Source organism: Eschscholzia californica, unplaced genomic scaffold (assembly GCF_041429995.1).
Source record: "Eschscholzia californica isolate CP2 unplaced genomic scaffold, dmEscCali1.0.p SCAF_2, whole genome shotgun sequence".
Taxonomy (NCBI): Eukaryota; Viridiplantae; Streptophyta; class Magnoliopsida; order Ranunculales; family Papaveraceae; genus Eschscholzia; species Eschscholzia californica.
Genome location: NW_028238309.1, coordinates 60,566,019 through 60,576,627, shown reverse-complemented (window position 1 = coordinate 60,576,627; position 10,609 = coordinate 60,566,019). Strand labels below are relative to the sequence as shown.

Below are 10,609 nucleotides of genomic sequence, written 5' to 3'. Positions count from 1 at the left end.
AATTCGGCCCTGGCTTGGTCAAATTTTCAAAAAGTGAATGCCATGTCATTCCGGAACCTCCCTTGGTCAAAAACGTCCGTGAACCTAGCATTCCCGTATAAAAAATAAGTAACTATTTACTTATTGAAGTAGAAAAGTGAACAAAATTAGTTTGGTCACGGCACAAACTTCCTACTTCACTTGAGTAAAATTACATTTCTTTCAAAGTTTAAATTTTGTTGCTTTTGACTTTAAAAGTTAAAAATAAGTTAATGAAGTTCAGACATATACATAAATTTTATTTTACCAATTTTTTTTTTTCTAACTTCGCTCCACTACAACAAAACTTCCATAACCACCATACCTCCACAAACGCATAAGGTCACATCAAAAGTATGTTCATATTAGTATGGTTGCATTTGCACTTAGTGTGAGAAAAAATATTGATAGGGTGAAACGTGCACCTTTAAGAGGTACGATAAATAGTGAATAAGGGCAATGTTTTTTTTTTGTCATGAGAAAGCCTACAAACCGCATTTGGGAACCAGTTGAGAAGCCTAAATGTCAGAAGATTGTTAGAAATAAATGGGTTCTCAAGAAGAAAAGAAATTGCTAAAGATTTAGTAGGTTTTTGTGAAAGGGATGCTCTTATCAACATCATGTTAGTGCTGAAAAGAAAAACCGAATTCCTCTATTTGATGTCGATTCATCCACACTTCCATTCCTTGTAGAGGAAGGCTAACTGTTTGTTGGGTGGGAGCGAGCCATATCGGTCAGCCATAAACTTTGCGTTTGTGGATGAAATCCCCCGAGAAGGAAAGCGGGCTTTGCCCCAACAACCGCTATCCTTGGAGAAAAAAAAGAGCTGGGGTTTCCGTGGAATATAAACAACCTCTGGATTTTTTCAGATTTGGAGAGCTAAGATGAACAAGTGAACAAAAGATACATAAAACAAGTCATAAAATCAAAATCGATCTATTTCTCATTTTCTTCTTAAGTTTTCTACAAGTGATTTAGAAGATGAAATAGTACCAAGTACACCCAAAAGAGAACCGAGTATTATGAGTGTCACATTAAAACCTAAAAAAGCCTTTGATGATTTAGACCAAAAGATTTTGGTGTAGAAAGCACAAGGATAAACAATTGAGGCACACATACTAACAAGTGAGCCAGTGAGTCCAAGAACTTGTTCGAAGTAGGGAACTGTTAGTGCTAAAACTAACACAAGGATTAGTAAGGATGATCCCACACTTCCTCTAATCAACATCCTCATCTTTGAACTCATTGAAGAAGGAAATTTATCCTCGAGTAACACCGCTATCGGAACGAGTTCGAAAGCATACTTTGTCAATGGTGTTAGTACAGTTGCCCATAAAGCGATCTTTGTTACAACAAGGTGTCTAGGCATGCTTAGAGTGATTTGTGAGTTCACTTGAGGCCCAAACAACTTTGCACCCATGAAGCCCAAAGCTGTGTAAAACGTCGTGACTAGACCGAAGCTCACAATTGAGACTGTTGTGAACTTTGAAGGATCCTTCATGGATTTGTAAATATCAGGAAACACAACATGTGAAGAAAAACTAAAGATATACAGACCAGATACGGCAGGTACGTTTTGTATTTGAAGGACGGGTATCGGTTGATTAGGTTTTACGCCTCCAAATGCTGCAGTGCAACCTACTGTGATAAAAATGAGAAGTGACATGAGGATTCCGGCCGTCGAAAGAAACGATATCTTAGATAGATCTCTTAACCAAACGGTAGGCAACGCTAGTAAGATTGCTATTATTGTTAAGAGATGAGTAGTAGAAAGATGAACCCCAAAAACACGAAAATTAACTCTTGAAAATACTTCTCCTAAGTTATCATTGAGGGAGATGGTGTAAGAAACAAGAGCCATAAACACTTCCATATATATGAAGGTTATAGTTATAGTTCTTCCTTTCTTCCCAAAAGCATGATATGCAATATCTGTATAATTTCTCAACTTGGGATGTTTTCTTAGGCATTCAGCAAGGAGGTGTGCAGTATATGCACATATAATCCCAAATCCTATCAGGAGGAAACTTGATACCCATCCACCTCTTTGTACACAGGGGCGGAACCAGGATTTCGGGTCCAGGAGGGCAGACCCTAACATAAGAACAGTAATCTTATCAAAAGAAGATTGAGTAAACCCTAACTTATCATAAGAATTAAGAAGATTGAGTAAATTGCATCAATTGACAAAACCCTAACTTAATCTAATTCATAAAGGAAGTAGTAAATTGCATCAATTGAAAAAACCCTAACTTATCATTATCGGATCAAAATAAGAAGATTGAGTAAAATAATTAACTAAACCGCATCTAGAATTCTTGATTAATTAGTCGAAAGAAAAAATTGTGATAATTTTGAATGTATTAAGATTATACTAACCTGGATACCTAATTGATTTCTCCGACGTCTAGACTGATTGTCGGCGAATCGGCTATTAATGGAGGCTGGCGAATTTGTGTTTAAGAGGAATAAAGCTGCAACCCAAAGCTTCAAGAAGGATTGAAGGAACTGTTACTTGCTCGGCTGCTCCTTTGAATCAAATTATCAGGAAATTCCTACTTTTATATGTTTCTCAAGTCTGAAATCCGAATCCTTAGGATTCAATCTTCTTCTTAGTGATTTCTAAGAATCTCAACCAACCTTCCAAAAGCCTAAGTTTCCAAAACCTAAAACTCGTACAGACCCTAGAGGTAAGAATTAAAACATGACGAAAATACAGAACTACCCCTACTATTGTTGGAAAATTACAAAATCCAGGCCGGGCAGCTGCCCGGCCTGGTCTCTTAATAGATCCGCCCCTGTTTGTACAGCATATGATGTTGATAATTGTCCAAGTCCTGTAAATTATGAAAGAAAGTGGTGTTTAGATGATCAGGGGCATAATCAATAGAATTTCAAGTTGGGGATGTTTTTTTTAACTGATAATATATTGATCAAACAGTACGAAGACGACACATCCTTACTGTGAGAATAATCCCACATTAAGAATGAGCACCCCCCCACAACCAAGAATATAATGTATAGGTCCTCTCCATTTCCGATTGGTTTTGAATTGGATGATTTGAAACTTAACATTTAGAGAAAGAAGATAATCAGAAGGAGAAATGTAATTTAATAAAAGAGGAACAACTAGAAAGTAATATTTACCTATAAGTACTCCAGACGTGTTTAGGACAGAATGAAGAAAAGAACTATTAGCCTTTCCATGCTGTTCATGTTCATAGCCACCATTTACAACGACAACAGTTTCTACCTTCTTAGCTTCAACATGATTATCAAGAAAATCTCCATTTTTCTCCTTACACTTGCAACTCAAAGTTTGGCAAATATCGCATTTCATTTCTTGATTATGATGATGAAGATGAGGCTCCGCATCTGATATCGAACTCGGTAATATCTTCCCCATACTATCCTTAAGTGTTATATTTATACTAAGGAAGGACACATAGTTGCCGTTTTGTTTTTATTTCCTCTAGGCACGTTGGGGCACATGAGGGCGTACGAAAAACGAAAAATTATAGAAGTACCGTAAAGATGTACCATCTCGTGAGACAAGAGAAAAAATGATTATTTTACATATACGAAATTGTCATTTTACCCCTTGTCTTATTTAATACGATCACCGAGATGGTACATCTTTACGGTGAACCTGTCAGCTTCCGTGAAAAAGAGGATAGCTTTGCACTGGTTATGTCCATTTCTAATTGAAAGAATTGTACTTAGGCCAACATCTACATAAAATGTCATGTCAATAGAGTCACCTTTCTTCCTCGAGAAACCATAGACCTGATTTCAGACCGTCATAAACTACAAATTTTTGTTTATTTTGGAGTTATTCTGTGAAAGGGACAAACGTAAGTACTGTGTGATGAGTTTGAGACATAAAGATATTTTTTTTTTAGTTTGGGGCATGAACTAACTTTGACTAATTTTACCATAAAAGCGACGTTTAACAAACTGTAACGTTAGTTAACTCTAAAAAAAATCTTTAGATGTCTAAACACTAAATTTTTTGAACTTTGATTTATACCTCAACATACTAATTTCTTAAATTTAGATCCCCTAACAATAGCTTTGCAAATATTTTTCATAAAGATGGTAATTTATTTACAAACATAAAATATTTTTACATAAACCGGCAAATGAAACCCTCTTTGAATCAAACGAGTGGAAAAGGTTTCAAGTGAAAATCTCATAAATGGTTTCGTTTAAAACCCTTGAATCTTTAAATACACATCAAATTAAGAAGAAAGAAGTGTACTATTATGAGATAAAAAAAAGTTTGAAGTCGCCGGAAAATTTAGTCGGCCGCGACCTTCGCCAGAGAAGATGATGAGGTGGTGAGATGATGTGGAGGAGAGAGGTGATGAAATGGACGAGAGATGATGTGTCTTTGATGTGTTTTAATATTTTTAAAATTAATTCCGTTTTGACCCATATTTTATTCTAAAAAAGTTTGAACTTTTTGTAAATTAACCTAAATTTATAAGGGTGTCAATTTTGAATTTACAAAATCACTTTTAAAAGAAGGGCATTTGTAGAAACAAGAAAATTAACCATTAAAGTTAATTGGTTGTGGTAACAAAAGGGGGGTCAAATTTGAATTTACGAAAAATAAGAAACCAAAAGAGAAGCTGATTACAAAGTAGGGAGCAAAAAAAAACAGAAACTCTTTTTTTGTTTTCGAGAAATCGACTACGATCTAGGTTAGTGATTAGTATTATTTATACTTGTAATAACTCAAATTCAATAACCATAGATTCCACCTCCTGTGTAAATCGAATCTGGGACCTCCAGGTTTTTGCAGTATACGTCAACACTATTATGGTTTATTAACGAAGAAACTGAGATACGGTCCTGGAGGCGATATTAGAACGCCGACTTAAATGACGCCCAGCAGATTGCAGTCGTTCACAAGTAGAAGGTCAAATTGGAATTGACCCTTTTCTTAAATATAAAAGAGTGTTAACATTTATACACTCCTTAACTTTACATCGACTCACAATTTTGTCCCTAAATCTTTTTAGTTAATCGAATAACTCATAAAATTGATTGATTTATGCATTTGCCGTTTGTTGTTTCTTTATCTCTTAATCCTTTTTGAATTTTATGGTAGGATTTTCTCCAGAGAGTAAAAATGAGTACAAAAAAAATGAGAGAGAGGAGACAGAGAATGCCAGATGACTCCTAAATCCCCACGTTTTCTAGTACAAATCATCATGGGAAGGGGAGATTCTGTTGCAAAGGAATATTGTAGTTCTGTAATATGTTTTAAAAGATTACTACCAAAACACAAACGTGCGTTTGGAAAAGTATAATGATGTGATTCTCAAAATCTCTACTATAATGTATTTTATGCGGGATGTTACCATGAGAATATATTTGAAGATCTAAATGGGATCACTATCGGATCACAGGGATTCGAAGTTCAACACACCAGCCAAATCAAGATATTATATACTATATTTTTTTGTTGATTTGATTGGCTGAACTGATCTCGGTAGGTGGACCTTGATTCCATCTTGATCCTCGGACATATATATACACACACATACACGTATAGTTATTAATATAAAATTTAGATACAATTTATTACTAGAAGGTCGGTGTTTTGGAAAAACCAGAATAACTTTCGGAGAAAAAAGTTGTAACGCCCCAAGCCTTAGCAATTGCCGATATTGTCTCCGCTTTAACCACCTCACACAGGTACGGGGTTTTGTCCTTGGCGAAGGCACCACAAGCCTACCCAAAAGGCCTCGGTAGATACTAAGCTTGAGCTTACACATATAGCCCAGTCTCTGGACACTCTTGTGAGCAATGTGGGACTATTACAATCCCCCACCCTCAGCGAAGAGTCGTCCTTGGCTCTGATACCACTTTGAAACGTCCTAAGCCTTAGCAGTTGCCGATATTGTCCCCGCTTTAACCACCTCACACAGGTACGGGGTTTTGTCCTTGGCGAAGGCACCACAAGCTTACCCAAAAGGCCTCGGTATTTACTGAGCTTGAGTTTACACATATAGCCCAGTCTCTGGACACTCTTGTGAGCAATGTGGGACTATTACAAAAGTGGAAACTCAAAAAAACAAGAACCAAACACACCCTTAAGATCACCGACATAGTATCGCCTGCCGGAGTTACCGGCGACATTATGTCTCTATTCTCTCTCTCTCTCTCTCTCCTGTCTCTCCTGTCTGTCTGTCTCTCCTGTCTCTCTCTCTATCTTCACTCGCTCTCTTTCTTCTCGTATACTTCTCTCTCTCTCTCTCTCTCTCTCTCTCTCTCTCTTTCTTCTCGTTCTCTTCTCTCTTTCTCTTACTCCGGCGAAGGGGGATCGCCGACATAATATCGCCTGCTGGAGTTACCGGCGACATTATGTCTCTATTTTCTCCATCTTTCTCTCTCTCTCTCTCTCTCTCTCTTCACTCACTCTATTTCTCTCTGATTTCTCTCTCTCTCTCTCCCTCATTCTCTTCACTCACTCTATTTCTCTCTAATTTGTCCCTCTTTCTTCTCGTTCTCTTCTCTCTCTCTCTCTCTCTCTCTCTTACTCCGGTGAAGGGGGAGGAACCCTTCTGCCGGATTTCGTGTTTCCAGACGACCAGACGAGATCTGGTCTCGTCTAGAACTAGATGAGACAAGATCTCATCTGGTCTGGTTTCCAGACGAACCCAGATCGGTTTCATCTGCAAACTAGGGTCCCGGCGAAGGGGTTTCTCCCCTTCGCCGGAGATATCTAGGGAGAGAGAACAGAGGGAGAAGAGAGTGAGAAGAAAGAGAAAGAGAGAGAGAGAGAGAGAGAGAGAGAGAGAGAGAGAGAGGGAAAGGGAAAGAGAGAGAGAAGTATTGCCTGAAAGTTCGCCGAAATTTTATGGAGGTTGCCGGAGTTCATGTGGAAGTGGGAGAGGAAGAAGCTGAAAGCATAAAGTGTTTGGAAGAAACAAAAAAAATTGTTTCCACCCAAAACTTTGAACCCCGGAAAATTCCTCTATTTCCCCAAATCACCCACCTACTAGAAATGTCTCTAAAGAAAGAAAAAAATTCGCGATTTTGTTGTTTTGGAAATTGACTACAACCTACAATAGTCATTACAATGACATTGATACATAAAAAATGTGATGTGATAAGCACGATAACTGTCTAATTCAAACTCTTACAAGAACGGGCCTACAACCCAACTGAATTATGGCCTAAAGCCCATTATATATACCTTAGTAACCAAAGTTCAATAAATCATGGAATCCACCTCTTCCGGGGATGGAACTTAAGAGCATCTCCAATGCAAAACTCAATCTTAGAAACTCGGAGTGCCACATAGGATTTCCTGAGTTTTTCTTAAAAAATCATCTCCAATGCAAAACTCAACTAAGATCTCAAAGATGATGTGTCGAGAGTGGAATAGAGATATCTCAAGAGGACACTCTATTTTCAGAGTGTCCTCTTGAGATATCTCTAATTGTCCAACTCACCAATATTTAAATTTCAACCAATAGAAATCCAGTTTTCGTATATTTCCAAAATAACTAGTTATTTTTTTACAAAAATAACCATGATACATAAGTAAAATAAAAGAGTTTAGAGTGTTGCATTGGAGACAAACAAGAATTGAAGATCTCTATTTTCGACACCTAGGAGTGAGAATCTCAATTGGAACTTGACAAATAGGACGAATGGAGACTTTTTTGAGTTTTGCATTGGAGATGCTCTAAGGCCTCAGGATTATGGAGTTTATGTCAACGTATTTAATTTACTATATATAGTGTGAGTGCTTGAATTTATTACAAGCATCAATATCCATCCCTACCCTAAAAACACTTTGAGATGCAACCCAAAAAACTATTTTGACATGAGTCCAAGTAGCGCTACATTCACTACATGGCACACATAGATCATAAATACATAATACGAAGATAGTTTGTTAGCGGGCAGGAAGAGGTCGAACCTGAGGCGGAAGCACTCCAACATACATAGTCCCTTAAATAAAAGGGAGGACGACGATCGTGAGAAGGTCGAGAAATGTGTATGCTCGAAGAAGGAGAGAGACATAGAGAGGGTCGGATCCAGAAAAATTGTGACAGGAGAGGGAGTGGAAGCGTGAAAGTCAAGAACGACCGAAAAAGAGTCAGTTCCAGTCTCCCAGAGATGAGAGGAGTAGGAGACATTGGTTGTGAATCAGGAATGTCGTCTAGAGAGAAAGGTTAAAAGGAGAAATTTTTCATCGAAAAAGGTGACATTGCGAGGGGCCAACAAATTTCTTTTCGATGACAAAAACATTATAGACTTGTAAATTTATTTTTATTGAATCAATGAATGAAATGTGTATTTTTTTTTTGTTGTTGAAGGAATGAAATGTGTATTTAGTAGAGTTCTTTTTTATATTTCAATTGGAAACATGTAAAGTTTAAATATACTCAATTTACCCACATAAGAAAGAAAATCTCAATAAGATTTGACTCATAAGACTAATGGAGTCTTTTGCGTTTTTCATGGGAGGTACTCTTAGGGGTGCTTGTAAATTTGTGGTGTTTTTAAATTCGAGATTGCTTGTAGCCCTTTCTTTCTCTTGGAGATCGTATATAATTCCCCTAGAGATGATGTCAACGGTTTTATTTTTTTCTTTTTCGGTCTTTAATTTGAGGCCAATAGATTTTGATATACAAAATGATAAATAATTGAGCAAAAGATACATACAACAGGTCATAAAATCAAAATTAAGTATCATTTTCTTCGTAAGTTTTCTACAAGCGATTTAGAAGATGAAATAGTACCAAGTACACCCAAAAGAGATCCAAGTATTATAAGTGTTACATTTAAACCTAGAAAAGCCTTGGATGATTTAGACCAAAAGATTTTGGTATAGAAAGCACACGGATAAACAATTGAGACACATATACTAACAAGTGAGCCAGTGAGTCCAAGAACATGTTCAAAGTATGGAACTGTCAGTGCTAATACTAACACAAAGATTAGTAATGATGATCCCACACTTCCTCTAATCAACATCCTCATCTTTGAACTCATTGAAGAAGGAAATTTATCTTCGAGTAACACCGCTATTGGAACGAGTTCAAACGCATACTTTGTCAATGGTGTTAGTACCGTCGCCCATAAAGCGATCTTTGTTATAACGAGATGTCTAGGCATGCTTAGAGTAATTTGTGAGTTCACTTGAGGCCCAAACAACTTTGCACCCATGAAGCCCAAAGCTGTGTAGAACGTCGTAACTAAACCGAAGCTCACAATCGATACTGTGGTGAACTTTGAAGGATCCTTCATGGACTTGTAAATATCAGGAAACAGAACATGTGAAGCAAAACTAAAGATATATAGACCAGATACGGCCGGTATGTTTCGTATTTGAAGAACGGGTATTGGTTGATTAGGTTTTACGCCTCCAAATGCTGCAGTAGAACCTACTGTGATAAAAATGAGAAGTGACATGAGGATCCCGGCGGTAGAAAGAAAGGATATCTTGGATAGATCTCTTAACCAAACTGTAGGCAATGCTAGTAAGATTGCTATAATGGTTAAGAGATGAGTAGTAGAAAGATGAACCCCGGAAACACGAAAATGAACTCTTGCAAATACTTCTCCTAAGTTATCATTGAGTGAGATGGTGTAAGAAACAAGAGCCATAAACACTTCCATATAGATGAAGATTATAGTTATAGTTCTTCCTTTCTTCCCAAAGGCATGAAATGCAATATCTGCATAATTTCTCAACTTGGGATTTTTTCTTAGGCATTCAGCAAGGAGATGTGAAGTATATGCACATATCATCCCAAATCCTATCAGGAGGAAACTTGATACCCACCCACCTCTTTGTACTGCATATGGTGTTGATAATTGTCCAAGTCCTGTAAATTATTAGTGAAAATGTTGTTTAGATCAGGGGCATAACTACTACAATTTCAAATTAGGGATATCCTTTTTAGTTGATAATATATTGATCAAACAGTACGAAGACGGCACATCTTTACTTTGAGAATAGTCCCACATTAAGAGTGAGTGAGCACTCCAACAACTAGAAAGTAATATTTACCTATAAGTACTCCAGACATGTTGAGGGCAGAATGAAGAAAAGAACTATTTGCCTTTCCATGCTGTTCATGTTCATCACCACCATTTACAACTACAACAGTTTCTACCTTCTTAGCTTCAACATGATTAAGCTCCGAATCCGGTTTCGAACTCGGTAATATTTTCCCCATACTACCCTCAATTATCTTAAGTCCTCCTCCGGCCCCGAATAACTAAGAAGAGGAAGAAGAAGAATATGAAGAAGGAAAGGAAGAGAAGGTTGGCATGAAATGCATAAACTTTGTACTATATTTATACCAAGGAAGGACACATAGTTTCCGTTTTGTCTTTGATTTCTTTAGGGCAAGTTGGGTCACATGGGGATGTTTCACTGAGGCATTGAGATACTAATATTGGTCAAGGAGATTGACTAGAATCCTACTGAATTTGACCTAGGGAGTTTGAGCCATAAATGTTTTCTCTTCAAACATGATACATCCAAAGAAAACCTAGCTAGATTAGGTAGAGTAGAGATGCCACAATTAAGACAACTGAAAACCCCTCATATGTG

At 37.2% G+C, this 10,609-nt stretch overlaps 1 protein-coding gene and 1 pseudogene across 2 annotated transcripts; both read right to left on the bottom strand.

The window, feature by feature from the left end:
- Nucleotides 1–938: 938 nt before the first annotated feature.
- On the bottom strand, nt 939–2,810 carry LOC147559836 (amino acid transporter AVT1H pseudogene; annotated as a pseudogene). The gene is made up of 2 exons (XR_015233654.1): nt 2,398–2,810; nt 939–2,112 (listed from the first exon to the last, which is right to left on the bottom strand). The product of XR_015233654.1 is annotated as an amino acid transporter AVT1H pseudogene (transcript).
- A 5,908-nt stretch (nt 2,811–8,718) lies between these two features.
- LOC147559835 (amino acid transporter AVT1H-like) lies at nt 8,719–10,335 on the bottom strand. Its single transcript, XM_086661790.1, has 2 exons — nt 10,061–10,335; nt 8,719–9,875 (listed from the first exon to the last, which is right to left on the bottom strand). The coding sequence occupies exons 1-2, from the start codon at nt 10,227–10,229 to the stop codon at nt 8,737–8,739; spliced, it is 1,308 nt and encodes a 435-aa protein (XP_086517916.1). The 5' UTR covers nt 10,230–10,335; the 3' UTR covers nt 8,719–8,736.
- Between the last annotated feature and the right edge of the window lie 274 nt (nt 10,336–10,609).

Bases quoted from the DNA above. Each gene is read 5' to 3' on its own strand.
- LOC147559835 (XM_086661790.1), bottom strand. From the start codon at position 10,229: ATGGGGAAAATATTACCGAGTTCGAAACCGGATTCGGAGCTTAATCAT. The intron at 9,876-10,060 runs GTAAATATTACT...AATAATTTACAG, and splicing joins CATGTCTGGAGTACTTATAG to GACTTGGACAATTATCAACA.